General features: G+C 41.4%; 1 protein-coding gene across 2 annotated transcripts in view; it reads right to left on the bottom strand.

Annotated features, from left to right (window-relative positions):
* LOC126482289 (cytoplasmic aconitate hydratase-like) overlaps positions 1–24726 on the bottom strand; it is a 328052-nt gene that overhangs the window by 268929 nt on the left and 34397 nt on the right. For both annotated transcript variants that reach the window (XM_050106284.1, XM_050106283.1), the window contains exon 2: positions 13963–14055. In XM_050106284.1, coding sequence (XP_049962241.1) covers positions 13963–14055 — 93 coding nt within the window. The remainder of the gene's footprint in view (positions 1–13962; positions 14056–24726) is intronic.

Here is a 24726-nt window from a genome sequence, read left to right as displayed (position 1 = left end):
CATGTCACTCATTTGTGAGACATTTGTATTCCGTTTTGCCTGCTTCAGTTACTGCATTTTTACATTTTCTCCGTTGATCAATCAAGTTCAATATCTCTTCTGTTACCCTAGAATTTCTACTAGTCCATGTTGTTTTACCCACTTGATCCTCTGCTGCCTTCACTATTTCACCTCTCAAAGCTTCTTCTTCTTCTGTATTTCTTTTCCCCGTTCTTGTCAATTGTTCCCTAATATTCTCTCTAAAACTCTCTACAACTTCTGGTTCTTTCAGTTTATCTGGGTCCCATCACCTTAAATTCCCACCTTCTTGCAGTTTTTCAGTTTTAATCTACAGTTCAAAACCAATAGATTATGGTCAAAGTCCACATCTGCCCTTGGAAATGTCTTACAATTTAAAACCTGGTTCATAAATCTCTGTCTTACCATTACATAATCTATCTGAAATCTTCCAGTGTCTAGGTCTCTTCTACTTATTCAACCTTCTGTCATGATTCTTAAGCCAAGTGTTAGCTATGATTAAGTTATGCTTTGTGCAAAATTCTACCAGGCGACTTCCTCTTTCATTCCTTATCCCCGTTCCATATTCACCTACTACTTTTCCTTCTCTTCCTTTTCCTACAATTGAATTCCAGTCCCCCCATGACTATTAAATTTTCATCTCCCTTCACTATCTGAATAATTTCTTTTATCTCATCATACATTTCTTCAAGCTCTTCGTCACCTGCGGAGATAGTTGGCATATAAACTTATACTACTGTGGTACGTGTGGGCTTCACGTCTATCTTGCCTACAATGATGCGTTCACTATCATATTTGTAGTAGCTTACCTGCTCTCCTATTTCTTTTTTTTATTATTAAACTTAATCCTGCATTACCACTCTTTGATTTTGTTTTTATAACCCTGTATTCACCTGACCAGAAGTCACATTCCTCCTGCCACCGAACTTCACTAATTACCACTACATTTACCTACTACCTGGTTAAGGGATCTGACATTCCATCCTCCGGTCCATAGAAAGCCAGTTTTCTTTCTCTTGATAATGACATCCTCCTGAGTAGTCCCCACTTGGAGATCCAAACGAGAGACTATTTTACCTCCAGAATATTTTACTCAAGAGGTCATCATCATTTAACAATACAGTAAAGCTGCATGCCCTCAGGAAAAATTACGGCTGTAGTTTCCCCTTGCTTTCAGCCATTCGCAGTACCAGCACAGCAAGACCGTTTTGGTTAATGTTACAAGGCCAGATCAGTCAATCATCCAGGCTGTTGCTCCTGCAGCTACTGAGAAGGCTGCTGCACCTCTTCAGGCACAACATGTTTGTCAAGCATTTCAACAGATACCCCTCTGCTGTGGTTGCAGATATGGTACAGCTATCTTGCACTTACGGTATGGCTATTTGTATCGCTGAGGCACACAAGCCTCCCCACCAACAGCAAGGTCCATGGTTGGTTTGGTGGGGGGTTAACCTTATGGGATTTTAATAACCACTACCCTTTGTAGGGTAGTCCGAAAGTTTCTTGTCCAAGTAGTATACTAGAAAAAGTATTCTGAAATTTTACTGCAGTGTCTTAGAGACTGCTATGTCAGTGTGTAGCTGTAGCTCTCCCCCATCTAATTAATAGTAGCTGCACGGTGATTCGACAATGCTTGCTTTTCAGTAGTACTCTCACTATTAATATAAACCACCAGAATGGTCTCCATGCTGGAACTTAAAGAACAACAATGGGCATAGTTGCAACATTTCTTTGAACCCTGATCTCTCTTCCTAAGGGAGAAATGAAGTAATCCTCTGACGCAACAATTACTTGGGTATTACACTCCCTGTCATCTTAGGCCCCCTCTGCCAGAAAGGTGTGCCATGGTGAAAACTGTGAAAAGCGATGAGCATTAAAAATTACAGATGGACACCCGAGTACCATAAGTGACGTCCATCAAGGTACATATTTCTCACCCTCTAAATATTCCAAACCAAGGCCTGCCATCTAATTAAAAATGTAGTAAGGAGTGATGTGACAGATTTTTAAATTCTATTGGAGCCCTTACTACAATTTCTCAAGTATGGGACCAGTTACACAGTATTTATGACCAGCAGAAATTAAAGTATCCGGCATCTATCAAAATGACATCGTTTAACTGGATTCTGCTAGTGTAGCTTGCCAACCAGCAACACACTTTGTACATGTCTTGAAATGCTACTTTTTGCTTTACACCTCCATAAAAAAACTAGTAGAGTATTTACTTACCATTAAATTCTTAACTTTTGGAAGTGTACAATAGCCATAATTACCAATACAACAAATGGGAATTAACTTAGTGCCTCCGTACCTGCATGACACCATGCCAGGATTGAACCACATACAAAACCTGAAGTTTCATCATTTACCCTTAAAATACAAAGGTCATATTCTGCTACACCAATGATATACTCTACAAGCCACTGTACATTGCATTGTAGAGGGACTTTGTATCAATTTAGAGATTATGTCGTCCTCCATTCACAAATTAAGTGAGGGGGCGAAAAAACTGTCCATATGCCTCTGTACACATCCTAGTATCGTGGTTTATCCTCAGGATCCCTATAAGACGTAAGTGTTGGTGGCAGCATAATGGTCACACAGTCTTCTTAAAATGCAGGTTACTTTTGTTTCTTTTTGAAATTTTGCTGTCGAGTGTAATGTCACCCCAACGTACTCTCAACTCATTTGTGAATGTGTGTGGCAAGCATGGGGATCCCACACCATTGACTTTTCTTGTGCTGCAATTTTGCCCTCTTGACTGTATCTTTTGTCATCCTCCAGGGCAGATTAGCTGCTGACAACTTAGCTTGCACATAGTACGTTGATTATGACTTTCTCACTTTCTTCCCTTACTTTGCTCTTTTATTTCAGTTAACTCACATTCTGTCTGCACATTTGGGTTTGACTTCCAATTTTTGAGGAACGTAAAAGCGAGGAACTGGACGTCACAGATCACCTGCAATATTTTGTGACCAGGTTAATGGTGGTACCTGGTATATTTACTACACTGAAGTCTACATCTGATAGTCACACAATTATACTTTACCATGGGGCTGATAGTCACTCCCCCATCTCTTGGTTTCTGCAGCACTGTTCCTCTGACATCTAATAGTGACTGACTCTTTTGGGAATTGTCTCCCTGAAAATCCACAGATCAACAACCAGACACCAACCAATGTATGAATGAGCCCTAGGCTTTGGATCTCAGGCGTGCCCATTTTTTCTGACAGCAGATAAGCTCTCCCAAGATTCTTGACGGCCAAAATTAGTGAACGACAAAAAGGAGAAATGTCGGTAGAAGGTTGCTCCACTGATTGTGGAGATGCCAGATCCTCTAATGCTGTTGGACTCCAAAGCAATGTTTGTTAATGTTGTTCCAGCCTCATGGGTGACACACTGACCATGCGGTGTGACCTGTCGTCCTAGTCCCTTCACCCTTAACCAGGGCACCCTCTGTTTAATAATCAAGTGAAGCTGCAATGGACAGTGCTCTCACCTCCCAGAACTACAACGGGAAATGTCTTATTGCTCTGCAATCTGTGTTGCAGTCTTAGGTACACGCCATAGTGGTCTTAGAAACACACAATACTGATAACCAGTCTTAATCTTATAGAGGTTGCCATGCTTCTGTTGGAACTGTACTGACCCTGAGAGGATATCTGCAGGGGTCTGTATGTTGGTCTGCACAGGTGTTGTCAGTGATTTCTCCTCTGAACGACATTGAAAACAATAGCAGTGTGAGTGCAAACAACCCAACCATTTGTAACATTTATTTACCTCCAGATAGGGCTGTTTCTTAGCATACCGTGATACATGAACTTTGGCCTCCTCCCCATTTTCTCCTATCTAGAGATTCCAATTTACACCACCCCGTGGGGTGGACCATCTCATTGACCACTCTCTCTTCCTCCTCCCCTCCCTCCCTCCCTCCCACCCCCCCCCCCTCCACCTCGTTCCCTCCCTCCCTCCCAGAGTTACAGAGTGGGGCAGGCTCACAGGGAACGTAATGCAAAGCTGTCAAAGCAGCAAAAAGAGCAACTCCGGGAAGTAACAGAAGACGGGTGCAGCCCATACCGGTGGTCAAGGGAATCGTCAAAAAAAGGGAGCACAGAATGGGTGACAGAGCATAAAAGACAGAGGACTCCCGTATTGTTTTGAGGAGAACATACTGCCGGTAAAACAATAGTAAGTCAGCAGCCTCAGTATAAAGACTCAACAAGACTATTACAGAAGGCACAATGGTGAATGGTGTGAACACAACGTAAAAAAGAGGGACATGTGGATGAATATACAACACATCCATAATCCAATTTTTAACAGACAAGGGACCGGTATAAACAGAGGGTGGTCCGCTCTGCTCCCCATAGTGCACCACAAAAAACGCGTAGAACATTGATGGAGCAAGTACAATGAGCTGCCAAGTAAGAGACATGGAAAGATCACTATTTTCTATCAAACTTGAGTCCCAAGAATTTTGTTGTGTCAATGAACGGAAGAAGGAATGGGCCGAGACTTAGGGATGTGGGAAGGAACTCTGGCCACCATCTGACGTTCATACAGACAGTCTTGTCAGCAGACAAGCACAAGTCATTGTTGATGCTCTATGAATAGAAATGATCAAGACATCACTGCAAACGCTGCTCAATCAGACAAGTTCGAGCTGCAGTAGATCACAAAGTCATCAACGAAAGAGAGCATGAGATATGTGGCGGCACATAATCCATTAGTGTTAATGGCTATGGCAAATAAGACAACACTGAACACAGAACCCTGAGGCATCCCATCCTCTTTAATAAAAGTGGCTGACAGAGACTAGCCCACATGTACCTTAAAAACACCCTCTATCAGGTGTCTTACACCTTTTTCAAATCAAAAAACAAGGCCACAGTTTGGCACTTCCACAAAAAATTGTTCATAACATGAGCTAACAAGATGACATGATCAGCTGCAGGACGGTGCCTATGGAATCCACATTGGGCGTTAGTGAGGAGATCCCGAGCCACCACACCAGCCAACCATTAATCATATGTTCCATCACTTTGCAGACTCTACTGGTGAGAGGAATAGGGCGTTAGCTCAAAGGAATGTGTTTGTCCTTACCAAGCTTAGGTATGGGAATGACAATGGGCCCACATCAGCGACTGGAAAATGTGCCATCTGTCCAAATGCAGTTATATGTACAGAAGAGAAAGCGTAGGGCTTCAGGAGGAGGGGCTGCAACATCAGGATGTTAACACCAAGCGGATGACCGTAAATAAAGTGCATGTTTCAGCTCTCTCATAGTAAAAGCAGAATTGTAACTTTCACAATCTGGGAGGAGAAAGATATTGTCCTTGCCTCCACTATCCATTTCAGAGGGGAGGAATGCAGGATGGCAGTGGGTGGAACTCTAAATCACTGCAAAAGTATCAGCCCAACATGTTTGAGGTATCAAGAGGGTCTACAATTGCATTATTCGCTATGATCACACCAGGAACGGGGAATGAACCGTGGTTCCTGAAAGCTGACGGAGATTACCCCCAACAATATAAGATGGAGTAAAACTGTTAAAAGAGCTTTAAAAAAGCCAACTAGCTGTTTTGCTATATCTGAAAATGCAGTGACACAGCACACGTAGCTGTTTATAATGGATAGAGTTTGTCATCATGGCATGGCATTTAAAAATGCAAGAGCTCATCTCCAAGCATAGATGGCATTGCGGCACGCCTCAGTCCATCAGGAGACAGGACCATGTCGTGGCGAGGAAGAGGCAGGAGGTATGGAACATTCTGCGGCAGTAAGGACAGCATTTGTAAGGTATTCCTCCTGGTAATTAATGGAAGGGAAATTGTGCTCATCTAAAGTGGCCAGTGAGGAGTACAGCTGCCAGTAAGCTTGGGATAGCTGCCAGCTGGTTGGATGCACAGATGGGATAAGCATTAGCAAACAAATTACACAGGGGAAATGGTCATTGGAGTGTGTTTCAGAGCGGATAGACCACAAGAGATGACAAACAAGCTGAGCAGTACAGATAAAAGGTCCACACAGGAAAAGGAATGGGTGGACTCAGAGAGAAATGTGAGAGTACCCGCATTCATACAGATTCAATTGAGGTGACTGAACACATCTATTAGGAGAGAGCTTCTTGGATTGGTGCACGAAGAGCTCCAAAGGTGAAGTCGCCAAGCAGCGAGAAGGAAGGAGGAGGAAGTTGGGCAGTAAGTTGCAAAATGTCTGCCCTAGAGACAGCAGAAAGCAAGAAGGTGAAACTGGGATGGGACAGACAGACAGCAACAGCTTGAAGCTGGGTGTGCAAGGAAATGGTGTGACTGAAGATGTCATCTCAAATGAGCAATGACTCCCCCCATGAGTCAGAGAGCCCCTGCCTCAGATGGGAGGTCGAAACAGACTGAAGTGAAGGGGGAAGAGATGGATGTGACTGTGAGAGCATAATTTTGTTTCCTGGAGGTAGAAAACAACTGGACAGTATGATCATAAAAAGAGCTGTAATTCACCCCTACTGGATCAGATGTCACAAATGTTCCATTGGAGGATAGCAATATCCAATAATAGACCAGAGATGGGTCAAATAATGCAGCAGTCATCAGGGTGGCTGCTGAGTGCCAGAATTCAAATGTGCACAATGACCAGGTACAGAGGCTGGACGATCCTGGTCCCATAGTTCGACAAAGGTGTCAGTACAAATGCCTTTGATTGGCAAGCAAACTGGTTATTGGCATGAGGTTATCGCCTGGTGACATGGGGGGAAGAAGAATGCCAAGGTGGAGAAGGGGAAGTTCATTTGACTTTCTTTGTGTGCTTAGAACTTCATCGTTTGTTTGGTGCAGGCCCAGACATTGGCCGCCCAGAAGCATAGAAAGTCATTGTGGGGATGCTCCATTTTGGATTTCCGTGTTTTTGTTTGCGAGGCATGTGATTTTTCTGGCACAGGCGAAGGTTTGTTGATATGGTGTGCACCCACAGCAGGTGATGAGGGTGTGACCTCTGAGCTGGACTATTTCACAACCATGGCACTAAACTGGAAGTCTGAAGTCTGTTTAGCCATGTTCTTCGCAAGTCGGGGTGTAGCGAGAACTGTACTATAATTGCCAGAGGGTGGTGTACAAGATTTGCAGCTAGCCAACATTTTACCAGCAATGTGAGTAGGAATTGTTTCCTTCACCTGGATCTCCTGAACAGCTCTCTCAGAGGTAGCCTGGACAGTAAAGGGAGGAAGCAGCATGATAACCCTTGCAGTTGATACACTGAGGGGAAGAAGGTGGACACACACCCTCATGTGTGTCCCTGCCACAGGTTACAAATTTGGTTGCATTTTCACAAGATTCATGAGTATGGTTGTGACATTTATAGTGACACTTCGGATTCGGGACATACGATCTTACAGTAATAGCTTCGTAGTCAGCCATAATTTTTGATGGAAGTACCACACGATCAAATGTGAGGAAGACAGTGTGGGTTGGCACTAGTTCTTGATCAATCCTTTTCGTGATGTGGTGAATTGCAGTAACTCCTTGGTCAATGAGATCAGCTGTTATTTCAGCCTGTCAGGCCATCAAGCAGATGAGTGTATACAGGGCACCAATCAGAGTGCAGTGGGCCTCTACTTTAACAGGATAGCTGTGGAGAAGTGTTGCATTAAGTAGTTTCTGTGCTTGGAAAGCACTATATGTCTCCAACTGCAAGGTCCCAATGTGCAACCAAGAGCAGGAGTTTGCAGGACTGGCAATGGCATCTACACACTTCCAAATAATAAGTGGATTAACTGTCATCAAATTGTCATGATCTTCCACATGTGACACCAGAAGGTATTGGGGTGCAGCCTGGAGAGGCATCGATTCTTTCATCTCAGTCCATTTACACCCTTAGATAAGAAATTCATTGCAGAGAAATCCCCCACAATTGCCATATGTGACTGTCCACACCTCAGGTCACACCTCCCAGACTCGAGACAGAGGGCCCAATCAGCATATAGGAAGGTACCAGCTCAGGCAATCACCACTTCCTGGGTCTGGCCTTTACCAGTGAGTCCACAGAAGCCCTGCTTGTCGACCTGGACTGGGAATTACATGTTGCCCAGTCACCTTTTACACATAGACTGCAAGGGCAGGCCTTCAGGAATGCACAGGAAGAAACAAGAAAAAGAGATCTCAAACACCAAAGTGCAGGAAGGGTAAGAAAAGCAAGGACAGGGAAAGAAAGATGGGTGGACAGAACGAATCCACACACAGTTTTTTTTATGCCCAAAGAAGGCATATGGCTAAGCCCCAAGGGGAGAGGACAAAAGAATAAGAGGAGGATAGACATGCAGCACAGAATGGGAGGTAGCTCTGCAAAGGCTGGGAGTCCTGTGGTAGCCAAGCATGTACTCACCAAAGAGTGGTGAGCTGCCAAGGGAGTGAAATTTGGGGGGGGGGGAAGAGCTTACATTAGCATAAAAGGGGGGGGGGGGGGAAGAGCTTACATTAGCATAAAATGGATATTTCCTGCATAGCATTTACCCCATTCTGATAACTGTTTTATTTTACTGTATTACTCTGTACTCATTATTAGGACAAATGATGTTATCTTAGAGTAATTAAGTATGTAAAACAAAAAACCCTTATGTAATGTAATTTGAAATGTTTATTACTTTGTCTTCTTCAAAATGTTTGGATGGAATCCAAGTTTGTTAAGAGATGTATGATTAGTGCTCTCTTCATACAGGATATGTATTTACATCTTTGTAGTCCTCAGTCTTTGAATTGTTTACTATGAATTTAGACCCTTTAATGCCAGTGTATGTCTTGTGTTGGTTCACTTCAGTTGCTTATTCGTCACAGAGGTGTCACTGGCCTACCTGTAATGTTTTAAATGAACAATACTTTAAGTTTGATATGTAGTGTTGGTTGCCAATTAATTTTTCGACAAAAGTAATTTTTCTGTTACATTCACAATAATCTTGTGACCATGCAAGTCATTTCCTTTCTGCATTTTGACATGACTTTTGTTCCTTATTTCATACAGAACCATGAAAATGGTTTATGACAGAAACCAGTTGGAATAAAATAAAAATAAAGTCAGCATTTGTGCACCATGCATTTTATACAATATTCACAAGCTGAGAACTGCCTTAACAAGATATAAACAAGTCAACGTATTGTCCATTGCCTGAGCCGCTTCCAGCCAGTGGCTGTTGACAAGAGATTAGGTGCTGGTGGTTTGTAAGGTGGGAGCAGGTATCACGGAGGTTACTCCTCTCTTTCGGCACACAGAGTTGGCGGGGAATGGGTAATATGGGAGACAATCCTTTCTTTTCTCTGATGGAACATACCTGGGACATCAGTGGGACTTGGTGTTATGAGGGTGGAATGAGTACTTGTTTTCGTTGTAGGTGGTTTATTAGTTGCTATTTGTTCAAGATTTTTTTTATGAGTATGGGATGAACACATCTCTATTCCACCCGAGATGCAACAGATGGTAGTAAGCTGAAGTTTTTGTAATCTTTTATTTCACACTTTTTTAAAATTATCTGCCACGTCCAGTGTGTGGGACAGAATGATCTTACGCACAGTCAATGCGAAGTGGTGCTTTTCACACAGAGTTCTCATGTAATGGCTGTCCACAGTCTCAACATATTCAGCAATTTGTGTAGCCTAATGACTTGTGACCAGATTCACATGCTACGAGATGGTACATGTGTGTGACTTCACGTCAATTGACTTAATTTCTCTCACTCCAAAAGTGAGTCATCTTCCAAGGTCAGGTTGAATGCTCCAGCATCTGTTCTGATACCTTTTCGAGTCTCATTGAACACAGAGGATGGAATGAAATACCTGCCTTTCTAAATTGGTCCATAAATCTTCTCTGTCTGGCGTATAAGGTTGCAATGAACCGCACCCCCTTATGAGATGTAACTGGACAGTATGTCAACGAGTTTGATACATGCAAACAGCACAGAGACATATTGAGGCAAAGATTATGTTTTGACTAATATGGGTCAACTTTCTATATTGAGGGGATTTCATTATACTTGTCTTCAAGTTGTTCTACAAAGAATTAGGGTTTTGTACACATGAAGGATCTGCCAGATGTTCTAGGACAGACCAAGTATTATGTAGCATATGTTTCTTCTTGTTTCAAATCTGCTTTCCTCTCATTGTGTAGCTGAGGAACAAAATGTCTTGGAGTTTTATCTCTCTGCATTGTATTGCCTGACCTGTAACTATATGTTATCCACCTTGACACTACCCTTTTAACCCTGGCTTCCCCCTATGGCTGCCTGGCCACCTCAGCAAGGACTACCACAAACTACTCATGTCTTAAGTGCAATGAACACATGGTCTTACACAGCAAGGAATTAAATAAGAGTGCACACATGAACAACCCCACTACTACAGATTAGCTACCATGCTGCGTTCTGGGCACTTATATGTGCCAGAACACTAGATAAACAAGGTGAAACAGCATTCAGTTGGTCATATGGTATGTTGGCCGAGCTTGCTTGCACAGCCTAAGCCACTGAGAAAGAAATTTGAAAAGCGGAGGGTTAACCAATTAACACGGACTGTAATTCATTAGCCAGAAATGGTGATGCGATGTAATCTAAGGGGACAGCAGAATCAATAAAATCTGAGTCCTTTCACAGGCTTAGTCTCGATCAAGGAAGCCATCGTGGTTTAAGGATCATAGGGGAATGTCAGTCAGAAGGAGGTGGGCGTTGTTGTGCTATGGAATAAGAAGAAATGTTACGATTGCTCAGTGCCCTTTGGTCTCCACACAAGTGTTCATGAAAGAGTGAGAGCCTCCAGGAAGTGTGGCCAGGCCTATATGACATAATGGAGGAGCTGTTCCCATATGCATACTAAACTAACAAGGAACCCCTTGAATGCAAGGTTGTAAGTTCAATCTTTAGTAAGGCTCATTTGAAAGTTCTGTATTAGCAATAACAGGAAAAATATTAGCTGTTAATCAATCGCCATGTGCATCAGGAGGGCAACAGTAAATGAGCGTCCATGAGGAGCAGAGATCAATCTTCTATGGGGTGTATGTATTACACTTCACAAAATGTACGTTGTTGACATTCAAGAAATATTCAAAACAAAAACTTGCATCTCTGTATGTACCTAAAAGGTTTCCTGCATAGACAAATAAGATGTATTAATTCATACAGATGACAGTTGTATGTGCCAAAGATATATTAATATGTATTACACCACATTAATGTAATCTGAGAGGGTGACAGAAAAATTAAAAACAATATACCTTCAAAATTTTTACATCATCTCTTGTTTTAATGACTCAACATATCTCTTTGTTCTCGTCTGCCATGGTTTACATACATATTTTTGTCCTCTGCGTGTCTAACAATTAAAAGGTGGATAACTCGTGAAAGAAAAGTAGTTTGTTTCCTACAAGTTTCAAGTAAAAGTGTCGCCCTCTATGCACACCATGAACCATTGCAACAAATCTTCAGATGCATGAAAATAATCTTCAAGATGATGACCATCACACCATCATTGGCACTGTCATACTATGAGAGAGAAGAGGCAATTATCATCAATATAGGATGAGAGCTTTCAAGACTGACTATTTCTGGCTCATGTTGCAGACTACTGAAAGCAGTACCTATCGTTCCGTCCCGCATGGCGTTTGCGTAAAAGGAAAAACTTTACCAATCGATAGGTGCTGCTGATTATAATACTACTGTCATACCTTTCTCTCTTGCCAAATTAACTGTATTCTTATACACACCATGAACACCGGGTGAAAAACGGTGTGCCTCAGTGAACACAAAGATTCACATCATCAAGACTGAAGATGAACTGCTTGAGAGTTACAAATCACGCAAGTTGTTCTGCTCGGTATCCACTTTGTGCAGCCGAATGCTAAAGTCTGTCATGGAGCTTATGGCTATCCTTTAAGGCATAGTTGCAGATATTGCATGAAATGATCGTATGGCATTGTTGGCCATGAGGTCCCATTCAGGTTTGGCCCCTAAGTGCAAGTCTTATTTCAGTCGGCGTCACATTGAGCAACTTGCTGCCAATGATGAGGATGAAATGATGATGAGGACAACACCACACCCAGTCCCCGAGTGGAGAAAATCTCCAACCCGGCTGGGAATCGAACCTGGGTCCTGTGCATGGGAGGTAAGCACGTTACAACACAGCTAAGCGGGCAAACTGCAGATATTGTGATAATATGTTTTGTAGGCACGGGATATGAACTGCCATGTCACACTATTTTCAGGAAGGTTAGCTTGCTCTAAACAAGTATAATTTTTATACGCAGACCAGGAATCAAGCAAATGCAAATTATTCTCACCAGCTATTTGCCAAAAGCAGTGTTCATACACAGCTGAAGTTCTCTCACACCGATTTTTCCACCCTTGCTTGCCATGACAAATATTCCCTACTGTCCTTGCAAAACCACGCACACAAGAAAGGATCATACGGGGCAGAGCACTTAAACTTCTCGCAGCACAATAAATAACTTTACAGCTAATTTTCCATCCAGGTTAACATTTGAGGTAATTGGATACAAATGCTTTAATGGATTGATGTTTAATAATCTTGATACAACTCATGGTACCTCCAATTTCCAGGATTAGTTTCATATGCCTTTCCTTTTCAAATTCCTTAATGAACAATGGGATACGTTTGTTTATCTCATCCACAAATATTCAGGACAATTCTGCAGCCTGCTGTGCATATTCCAGTTGATACTTTGAAATTTCATTATCTCACATCTTTCAATTCTGTTGCACTGGCTGAAATTATGCAATCATCCACTGCTCCCTTGAAATGACTAGTGTATGTCATGCACAATTTGATGTGCATAGCATAGTAGGTCATAGTAGGTAACTGTCATGCACATCCTGTAAATTGTATCCAACATCCTTGAAATGTCCAAACACCAGTTTTTATACGAAATACACTTTGTCCTCTCTTGAATATCCGCAGTGTTTCTTGTGCACTACATGTTTATATTGATGCAGACCTATTAAAAATATGTTCATAATTTTTATTTTCTATGCAATGGAATGGTCTTCCATGTACATAATTACATTTAGTACCCGCTCTTTGGACAAAGTTTGTCCTTTATTGTATTTCACTGGAGGTGGGATTTGTGGCTCCCTATCTGATAGAGACGATGAACTACATAGCTCGACATGTATTTCAATATCACTTTCACTTGCTAAGCATGTATTGTTATCAACGTACTCCTTACGTACACTGACCGCACAGTTGAGCGTACACGACACCACACAGTCCACTGACTTATCTTGCAAAAACTCTAACATTTCACCTGGCACTTCTTTCCCACTCTGAGAAATTCCTTAGATTCCTTTCTCATGAAATGTCCACTACAGCAACTGCTGTTTTAGATATAATGCAATGTTCGCTTCGTTTATTGTTGCCATTGCTCTGCTTTGCATGAAAACCACTAGCACTGTAGCGAAATACTCGTCGATTAAGACGTTCAACTACATTTTGTAGCCTTGTGCTGTGCTCACAATTGTGTATCTCTAGTCCAGCCTGATGCCATTAGCAGCCAATATTGCGGTTGCATGGTAGACAATACGTGGGGGCATCTAACGTCGTAAACATCACTGGGCTTTTGTGACTTCGAATTTGAAATGTTGCTTGTGAGATGGTGTTGTCTTGTGGACTACCTTTTCAAGAAGATACAGGAGGTGGTTGAAGTCCAAAAGAGTATCCCACTGAGCTGAAGAGAGAGAAGTGAATAATTCTAAGGTCGAGTAAGAATGATAACTGACTGTATTAGATACGGAACCAACTGAAAGATGCCATTGCTGAATCTAAACCAAAATAGAGGTACTGTAATGGAGTCTGGGTTCCCTCGTACATCTGTACAGACCACGCTAGTACTGTGTTAAACATTTCACTTCTTTGCTAAACAAATAATAATAAAAATTATAAAATTAAGATAGTTACTTACCATAACTGGGAGACAGGCTTGGTAAATCATAGTACTTATATTCTTTTTCGCCGATTTTCATAGATTTCAGCTGCTTCTGGAACACACTGCATCCTGAAAAAGGACAGAGAGAAAAATATGTTACATCCTTGTAATGTCAAAGGAAATGCTACACAGGAGAAAACAGTGAACTTATTGATTAAATTCTTTGCACATAAACTGATCAGAAAATGTTCCACTTGAATTACCCTGGGTTTAAATTTCTGGGAAGAAAGAAAGAACACTTCTTATGAAACTTAAAGAATAACAACTGCAAAACAAAAACAAAGTAACAGTCAAAATAAATGCAATCTTTTCGGAAGTGCATATCTTCTTCACATTTGTAAAAACAATCTGCTGCTGGTGACATTACACCAGCCCTTGCATTGTAACCTACTTTGATTCTTCTTTGCTTGCAGTGCACAAGGTGGTCAAGACATTGTTGCTCAAGCCTATCTCAATCTAGCAATGTCCTTCTTGACATCATTTATTGTGTGAGGAGGGTTCCTGCAATGTTGTACTAAGTTTCAACTGGTTCTACATGTGCTCAGTCAGATATTCTAGATCATTTTATTCTCTTGATTCCTGCTTATTGGAGGAAGGTGTCCATGAAATGTGCACAGTGTGATCATACATTGCCTTGAAAGATGAACCTATGGCAGAATGGCTGACTGTAGGACCAGACAACAGGTTGAAGGATTGTATCCCTATATAGTACTGCTCTCAAATTGCTATCAATAGTGATGAGAGATGATATGATCCTGGCCCAAAACACAAGAGACTCACTTCCGTGCTGAGCCAGTGTGACTATACTCAAGATGTGCACTGTTGTCTGCACAACTCCACACTTTTCTACTACCATCGTCAGTCATTAGACAAATGCTCCACTCACTGGTGAGGATAACCCAACACATTGATCCAGGTTCCATTCCAAGTATACCCTTGAACACACTTGAGGCACAACACAGAGCTGGAGGGTTTCTGTTGTTCATAATGGATACTTAGAAACAAAATTAATCATGTCAAGATGGCTGCATGCAATCTGGGTCAACACACATTCTCAGTTGCCTCTAAAAACTAAGCAGGCAGTTCTGTTGCACTTTAATTGTGTACTTGTTGTTGTTGTTGTTGTGGTCTTCAGTCCTGAGACTGGTTTGATGCAGCTCTCCATGCTACTCTATCCTGTGCAAGCTTTTTCATCTCCCAGTACCTACTGCAACCTACATCCTTCTGAATCTGCTTAGTGTATTCATCTCTTGGTCTCCCTCTACGATTTTTACCCTCCACGCTGCCCTCCAATACTAAATTGGTGATCCCTTGATGCCTCAGAACATGTCCTACCAACCGATCCCTTCTTCTGGTCAAGTTGTGCCACAAACTTCTCTTCTCCCCAATCCTATTCAATACTTCCTCATTAGTTATGTGATCTACCCATCTAATCTTTAGCATTCTTCTGTAGCACCACATTTCGAAAGCTTCTATTCTCTTCTTATCCAAACTATTTATCGTCCATGTTTCACTTCCATACATGGCTACACTCCATACGAATACTTTCAGAAATGACTTCCTGACACTTAAATCAATACTGGATGTTAACAAATTTCTCTTCTTCAGAAACGCTTTCCTTGCCAGTGCCAGCCTACATTTTATATCCTCTCTACTTCGACCATCATCAGTTATTTTGCTCCCCAAATAGCAAAACTCCTTTACTACTTTAAGTGCCTCATTTCCTAATCTCATTCCCTCAGCATCACCCGACTTAATTAGACTACATTCCATTATCCTTGTTTTGCTTTTGTTGATGTTCATCTTATATCCTCCTTTCAAGACACTGTCCATTCCATTCAACTGCTCTTCCAAGTCCTTTGCTGTCTCTGACAGAATTACAATATCATCAGCGAACCTCAAAGTTTTTATTTCTTCTCCATGAATTTTAATACCTACTCCGAATTTTTCTTTTGTTTCCTTTACTGCTTGCTCAATATACAGATTGAACAACATCGGGGAGAGGCTACAACCCTGTCTTACTCCCTTCCCAACCACTGCTTCCCTTTCATGTCCCTCGACTCTTATAACTGCCATCTGGTTTCTGTACAAATTGTAAATAGCCTTTCGCTCCCTGTATTTTACCCCTGCCACCTTTAGAATTTGAAAGAGAGTATTCCAGCCAACATTGTCAAAAGCTTTCTCTAAGTCTACAAATGCTAGAAACGTAGGTTTGCCTTTCCTTAATCTTTCTTCTAAGATAAGTCGTAAGGTCAGTATTGCCTCACGTGTTCCAGTGTTTCTACGGAATCCAAACTGATCTTCACCGAGGTTGGCTTCTACTAGTTTTTCCATTCGTCTGTAAAGAATTCGTGTTAGTATTTTGCAACTGTGACTTATTAAGCTGATAGTTCGGTAATTTTCACATCTGTCAACACCTGCTTTCTTTGGGATTGGAATTATTATATTCTTCTTGAAGTCTGAGGGTATTTCGCCTGTTTCATACATCTTGCTCACCAGATGGTAGAGTTTTGTCAGGACTGGCTCTCCCACGGCCATCAGTAGTTCCAATGGAATATTGTCTACTCCGGGGGCCTTGTTTCGACTCAGGTCTTTCAGTGCTCTGTCAAACTCTTCACGCAGTATCATATCTCCCATTTCATCTTCATCTACATCCTCTTCCATTTCCATAATATTGTCCTCAAGTACATCGCCCTTGTATAGACCCTCTATATACTCCTTCCACCTTTCTGCTTTCCCTTCTTTGCTTAGAACTGGATTTCCATCTGAGCTCTTGATATTCATACAAGTCGTTCTCTTATCTCCAAAGGTCTCTTTAATTTTCCTGTAGGCGGTATCTATCTTACCCCTAGTGAGATAGGCCTCTACATCCTTACATTTGTCCTCTAGCCATCCCTGCTTAGCCATTTTGCACTTCCTGTCGATCTCATTTTTGAGACGTTTGTATTCTTTTTTGCCTGTTTCACTTACTGCATTTTTATATTTTCTCCTTTCATCAATTAAATTCAATATTTCTTCTGTTACCCAAGGATTTCTACTAGCCCTCGTCTTTTTACCTACTTGATCCTCTGCTGCCTTCACTACTTCATCCCTCAAAGCTACCCATTCTTCTTCTACTGTATTTATTTCCCCCATTCCTGTCAATTGCTCCCTTATGCTCTCCCTGAATCTCTGTACAACCTCTGGTTCTTTTAGTTTATCCAGGTCCCATCTCCTTAAATTCCCACCTTTTTGCAGTTTCTTCAGTTTTAATCTACAGGTCATAACCAATAGATTGTGGTCAGAGTCCACATCTGCCCCTGGAAATGTCTTACAATTTAAAACCTGGTTCCTAAATCTCTGTCTTACCATTATATAATCTATCTGATACCTTCTAGTATCTCCAGGGTTCTTCCATGTATACAACCTTCTTTCATGATTCTTAAACCAAGTGTTAGTTATGATTATGTTGTGCTCTGTGCAAAATTCTACCAGGCGGCTTCCTCTTTCATTTCTGTCCCCCAATCCATATTCACCTACTATGTTTCCTTCTCTCCCTTTTCCTACACTCGAATTCCAGTCACCCATGACTATTAAATTTTCGTCTCCCTTCACTATCTGAATAATTTCTTTTATTTCATCATACATTTCTTCAATTTCTTCGTCATCTGCAGAGCTAGTTGGCATATAAACTTGTACTACTGTTGTAGGCGTGGGCTTCGTATCTATCTTGGCCACAATAATGCGTTCACTATGCTGTTTGTAGTAGCTTACCCGCATTCCTATTTTCCTATTCATTATTAAACCTACTCCTGCATTACCCCTATTTGATTTAGTGTTTATAACCCTGTAGTCACCTGACCAGAAGTCTTGTTCCTCCTGCCACCGAACTTCACTAATTCCCACTATATCTAACTTCAACCTATCCATTTCCCTTTTTAAATTTTCTAACCTACCTGCCCGATTAAGGGATCTGACATTCCACGCTCCGATCCGTAGAACGCCAGTTTTCTTTCTCCTGATAACGACATCCTCTTGAGTAGTCCCCGCCCGGAGATCCGAATGGGGGACTATTTTACCTCCGGAATATTTTACCCAAGAGGACGCCATCATCATGTAATCATACAGTAAAGCTGCATGCCCTCGGGAAAAATTACGGTTGTAGTTTCCCCTTGCTTTCAGCCGTTCGCAGTACCAGCACAGCAAGGCCGTTTTGGTTATTGTTACAAGGCCAGATCAGTCAATCATCCAGACTGTTGCCCTTGCAACTACTGAAAAGGCTGCTGCCCCTCTTCAGGAACCACACATTTGTCTGGCCTCTCAACAGATACCCCTCCGTTGTGGTTGCACCTACGGTACGGCTATCTGTATCGCTGAGGCACGCAAGTCTCCCCACCAACGGCAAGGTCCGTGGGTTCATTGTGTACTTATGAGCAATAATTTGTAGATAGTGGTGTTCAGCTAGCGTTGTTTACTGTGGCAACCACTGCACAGCACATCTTACTGAATATTTGAAAGATGTCAACAAGTTGTACAATTTGACAGGCAACTTCCCCCACTGACAACCCTGGTTACCGTGAAGTGACAACAAGCACACATGTAAGCTTGAAATGACCATTAGAGGTATGTTGATAGACAGTACATATGATTTTGTATAAAAACTGCACACCATATTTATTATTAGAAACACAGCACATCCTGAGTCGTAAGCTGCACTGAGAATGCAGGTTTACTTTTACCTCCATTACAGATATGGCTGCAACAGTGATTACCTTGGTGAAAGAGTAGTGAGGAAAAGGTTTGTGATAAAAAGGAAATAGTTAAAATGAAATAAAAGAAGAAGAAGCAAATCATAAGAGTGGTACAAAACCGTTTTTAGAAGTTTAGGCTATATAAAGCTAAGTTCTGTCATGCATGTAGCAGTTCCTTTTACTATTTGTTTAAGGAGCAGCCTGTTAACTCCTAAACCCATTTCTAAATCTACTTCTACAAACATACTCCAAAAGCCACTGTACAATGCATGGCGGAGGATACCCTACACCACTACCAGATATTTCCTTTCCTGTTCCACTCACAAATAGAAAGAGGGAAAAACAACCAGCTGTATGCCTCAATACAAGCACTAATTTCTCGAATCTTATCTTTGAGCTCCTTGCGCAAAATATATGTTGGCAGCAGCAGAATTTTCTACAGTCAGCTTCAAATGCTATTCTCTAATTTTATCAATAGTATCGCTCAAAAAGAACATCGCATTCTCTCCAGAGATTCCCATTTAAGTTCAGTACTTACGTGCTGTTTGAACCTAACAGTAAGAACTCTAGCAGCATGCCTCCGAATTGCTTCGATGCCTTCCCTTAATCCTACCCTATGCAGATCTCAAACATTCTAGCAGTGCAAGAGAATCACACTTTCCTAAATTCTCCCAATACAATAAGTCAATCATTTGCCTTCCTCTTAACAACTCTCACGTGTTCGTCCCACTTCACATTGCTTCGCAATGTCATGCCCAGATATTTGAACGATGTGACTGTGTGAAGCAGCAACTACCAATGCTGTATTCAAACATGACGGGTGTGGTTTTTCCCCAATCATCTGCATTAACTTACATTTTTCTACATTTATAGTTAGCTGTCAATCATCACACCAACTACGAATTTTATCATACTGTATATTCCTAGTAACTCAATTATAACTGCTTTCCATACACCACAGCACCAACAACAAACAACTGAAGATTGCTGCACACCCTGTCTACTACATCACTTATGTATATAGAAAATAACAGCGGTCCTATCACACCCCACTGGGGCACTCCTGATGATACCGTCATCTCTGATAAACACCCAACATCGAGTACAATGCACTGGGTTCTATTACTCAAGAAGTCTTCGAGCTAGTCCCATATCCAGGAACCTTTTCCATACACTCTTATCTTTGTTAACATATACAGCGGGGCACTGCGTCAAATACTTTTCAGAAAACTAGGAATATGCCTGTTGGCCTTCATTCATTGTTCGCAGTATATGATGCTGCCTAAAACCATGCCAATTCATGGGCAAAAGCTCTTGCTCTCAAGGAAATTTATTGTATTCAAACTCAGGACATGTTCAAGAATTCTACAGCAACCAATGTTCAGTCTGTAATTTTGCAGGCGTGTTCTTTTATACTTCTTGTACACAGAAGTCACCTGCATGATCTGGGTATTTACACACTGCTGCCTGTAGCCTTTATTTGAATGACTCAAACTGACAGAGGAATCGAGTGGCAGGTAAAAACATTCAACAATTAACTTTATTTAACCTAGACCTGTTACAGGTGACCAGATAACATCACTGTCACACTCCATTTCAATTCAGTAGAGATAACATTTATGTCAGCTGCAATGAACACGCCCCCTCACATGGTGTCTAGCCTGTCTTTCTGATATACATTCCATGACTCGCTACATATCTCCGAGCTTTCTACTTCCGGTTTCAGCCAGCTCATGGTCCCAAGAATAATCTGAGCATGAGAACTTTCCTGGAGGGCAGTAAATTATTAGAACTTCCACAATTTACAGATAAAATTTTTACAGTCCAAGTGTCTTTACTCTTAACATGGTCCAATTTTGCTACATATTATCTGGCGTGTGTTCATCAGAATAGCTCAAACTACTGCCTAGCCTAAAAACCCTTATGTGTGCCCTGCGAGTACTTTGCTAATGGAGTAGTTGCTTCCTTTGTGTAGTGAACCCTACTGTCAAGGGTGCCCTACAATTTCCCACATGATAGCACACGTCCGGAAACCTACAGCAAAGACTTTCACAGAGCTGAAGAAGCCTTTGGTTGAGAGCCTCCACTCAGCTCCAAACCAAAGGACCCCAGTCAATAATAGGAAAAGCACTGCAAATTGCGAGCTCCATTTGCATCCCGTGTCCTAGGTCAGCAGCCTCCACCACTTCCACTAGCCACCTGTGCAAACTAAGGATGGCCTCAACATGCATGTGGCAAATGACACTGGTGCTGATGTGAGCCACAACTTGCAGACCACTGCATCCTATGGGTTCCATAGACACAGGCAAGCCATCCTAAACATCTCAGAAGACACCCCCACTTGACATATTGAATGCAAACTGGCTTTCTTTCCAGTCTGAAAGCCATCTCCCGAAAAACTTCATAATGTGCCTAACATAGGATCTTCCGACAGCTAGCAAGCCCCTGGCCATTTCAGACTACTATACACGGACAAAATGCAATACTCAAATGCCAACAGTGTTTTCTGGAGAATACATGTTGCCCTGGAATACTAAAAATACTTCAGATGGTGAAATGTAGGAATTTTATTTTTAACTATTATCAAACTGTGAATTACGAAACTATGGATTACTAAGATCAGAACATGGACTGTCACCAGTCTCTGATATTACTGATTCTGCCAAACAGATCACCTTGTGATGATAAACATTCACAGAATTATTTATGGGATGAAATTACTTAAAGATGTGGTCTCAAATATACAGCTAGCTAGCTATGCCTTCAATATTTTTAGAATGGTTTCGAGAAGAAAAGCTTTAGTAACAAGGAAGTCACCAAATGACCATAATGGGAGTGGTGGCATTATAAGGCATCATCACTAACATAACATCTGTTGTTGTTGTGGTCTTCAGTCCTGAGACTGGTTTGATGCAGCTCTCCATACTACTCTATCCTGTGCAAGCTTCTTCATCTCCCAGTACCTACTGCAACCTACATCCTTCTGAATCTGCTTAGTGTATTCATCACTTGGTCTCCCTCTACGATTTTTACCCTCCACGCTGCCCTCCAATACTAAATTGGTGATCCCTCGATGTCTCAGAACATGTCCTACCAACCGATCCCTTCTTCTAGTCAAGTTGTGCCACAAGCTGCTCCTCTCCCCAATTCCATTCAATACCTCATTAGTTATGTGATCAACCCATCTAATCTTCAGCATTCTTCTGTAGCACCACATTTCGAAAGCTTCTATTCTCTTCTTGTCTAAGCTATTTATCATCCACGTTTCACTTCCATACATGGCTACACTCCATACAAATACTTTCAGAAACGACTTCCTGACGCTTAAATCTATACTCGATGTTAACAAATTTTTCTTCTTAAGAAACGCTTTCCTTGCCATTGCCAGTCTACATTTTATATCCTCTCTACTTCGACCATCATCAGTTATTTTGCTCCCCAAATAGCAAAACTCCTTTACTACTTTAAGTGTCTCATTTCCTAATCTAATTCCCTCAGCATCACCTGACTTAATTTGACTACATTCCATTATCCTCATTTTGCTTTTGTTGATTTTCATCTTATACCTTCCTTTCAAGACACTGTCCATTCCATTCAATTGCTCTTCCAAGCCCTTTGCTGTCTCTGACAGAATTACAATGTCATCAGCGAACCTCAAAGTTTTTATTTCTTTTCCATGGATTTTAATACCTACTCCGAACTTTTCTTTTGTTTCCTTTATTGCTTGCTCAATATACAGATTGAATAACATCGGGGAGAGGCTACAACCCTGTCTCACTCCCTTCCCAACCACTGCTTCCCTTTCATACCCCCCTACTCTTATAACTGCCATCTGCTTTCTGTACAAATTGTAAATAGCCTTTTGCTCCCTGTATTTTACCCCTGCCACCTTCAGAATTTGAAAGAGAGTATTCCAGTCAACATTATCAAAAGCTTTCTCTAAGTCTACAAATTCTAAAAATGTAGGTTTGCCTTTCCTTAATCTATTTGCTAAGATAAGTCGTAGGGTCAGTATTGCCCCACGTGTTCCAACATTTCTACGGAATCCAAACTGATCTTCGCCCAGGTCGGCTTCTATCAGTTTTTCCATTCGTCTGTAAAGAATTCGCGTTAGTATTTTGCCGCTGTGACTTATTAAACTGATAGTTCGGTAATCCAAAAAACCGCCTGCGGCTTAGAATCGAGTGCAAAGTAAGCGGAAGTTCTGAAAAATGTTGGTAGGTGCCGCCACAAATGACTTCTGCCGTCGAATATATGTAGCGCTGCATAGGCATGCTTTGCAGACACAAATATAAATACTAGCGCCAAAATCTCCGCGTCAGTAAATAAATTAAAAAAAAAAAGGTGGAAGACAAGCCTTCTTCTCCGCCCCCAGTTTCGACCACTGCATTTTATACATTATCCAACGAAGTAAATACAAATTCCGTATTGTTCATCTTCGAATGTAGCAGCATTTCAATGTAGTACGAAAATCCGACTGGCAAGACTGTTTGGGATGTTTGTCAATATGGCCAACACTACGTTCTGAATTTATTCCTACCTGTGAGAAGAGATGGTTGCTAATAGGAACTTTTATGAATTGTGAATCACATACAGTATTCTCTTCGCCATAAGAATAATATGAATATAAACATTTTGCAGTGTATTCTTTCGTGTTTGCTGCTATCTCATTTAAGGGGATACGGAATCACCTATCCCCGCAATGTTAATATATGCCTACTATAGGGAACATTTTCTCACAAACTACTATAGACAGAGAGGTAAAAATTTTACTGTATGTGCATTCATATGTTACAACAATACTGAAACAACAGTTTATTGTCAAAGTATTTTCTTACAGAGATATTGTACATTTATTTTTAAGTAAATTTTTTCCATCGCTTTTTACTAGACTATCACCCCTAAGTCTTTTGTAAATCAAGTAATTAAAAAATCGTTGTTTCAGTATGTAATAGGGACCTATGTCACTACGTCATAAAAATTTCAGACTTCTAGGTTGACCAGTACCTGAGATAATGTTCCTAGATGAAGTAAAAAGTAAACTTACGGGAAACGGAGAAAGAAGATTAAAACATTCCTGATCCGTAGCTAATACCCCCTTCACAGTCTTCATAATCATCTTCAAGTCTTCTTTTGGCACCCCTCTGCACCTGTCTTGCTTTTTTCACTAATGTCTTGATTATATTATCAGCATGCCTTAGTCTGTGCTGATCTAAAAAGAACATAGCACGTACCGTACGGGAACCAACACACATACCCAACTTTTGAAGGACCTGGCATTTAGTTATATTTCCAAGATTGAAGGTTGCCACAGCATCATACACACCAAAATGTAGTGTATTAATTCCGACAAACACTGTTTTTGGGAGACGATGCCATATCACACTATTCAAGCACTCGTTGGGGTTCTGCGTTTTTCCGTGAAGACATTTCATCAGAAGACTTCTGTCAGCCAGATCTCTGAAAATGGGCTTTATTTCTGCCATGATGGCTGATGGTAGACTGTGGTGGTGAATGTATTTCTCTCCTGTTGTTAGTCCCCTATTGTATTTACACCAGCTGTTTTCACCTTTGGGGCACAAACCATGTTGTGGATGCTCATCCGTGGATGCGGTGTGGAAATATAAAGCCCATATAGCTCTCCTCATTTCTTCAAGATTGCCTGTATTTTGCCTGATTGCAAGGCCATAGCAGTTCTGAATGTGGTCTATTATGGAATCAGTCAATCTTCCTCTGCCATCCAAGGTTTTCCCATCATCTAGTTTTTTCCCTTTCATAACTGATTTTAACCTTCTCAGCCTGGCACCCATTCTCTTCTGCACATGTCCTATACATTCAAGTTTGCTTATATTTACACTGTTCCCATATGGTTTGCTTTCCAAAACTTCTTTGAATGCTTTAGAGTCACCATCTCCCAGATATTTGACATAGCGAACATTATACCACTGTGAAGAGCGATGAAAAATTTTCTTCACCCCAGCAACCTCCATGCCACCACTACTACCATAAT

The sequence above is a fragment of the Schistocerca serialis genome, chromosome 5 (genome assembly GCF_023864345.2).
Source record: "Schistocerca serialis cubense isolate TAMUIC-IGC-003099 chromosome 5, iqSchSeri2.2, whole genome shotgun sequence".
In the NCBI taxonomy this organism is placed as follows: domain Eukaryota; kingdom Metazoa; phylum Arthropoda; class Insecta; order Orthoptera; family Acrididae; genus Schistocerca; species Schistocerca serialis.
Note: the sequence above shows the minus strand (reverse complement) of the source record. Positions and strands in the feature narration are given on the sequence as shown.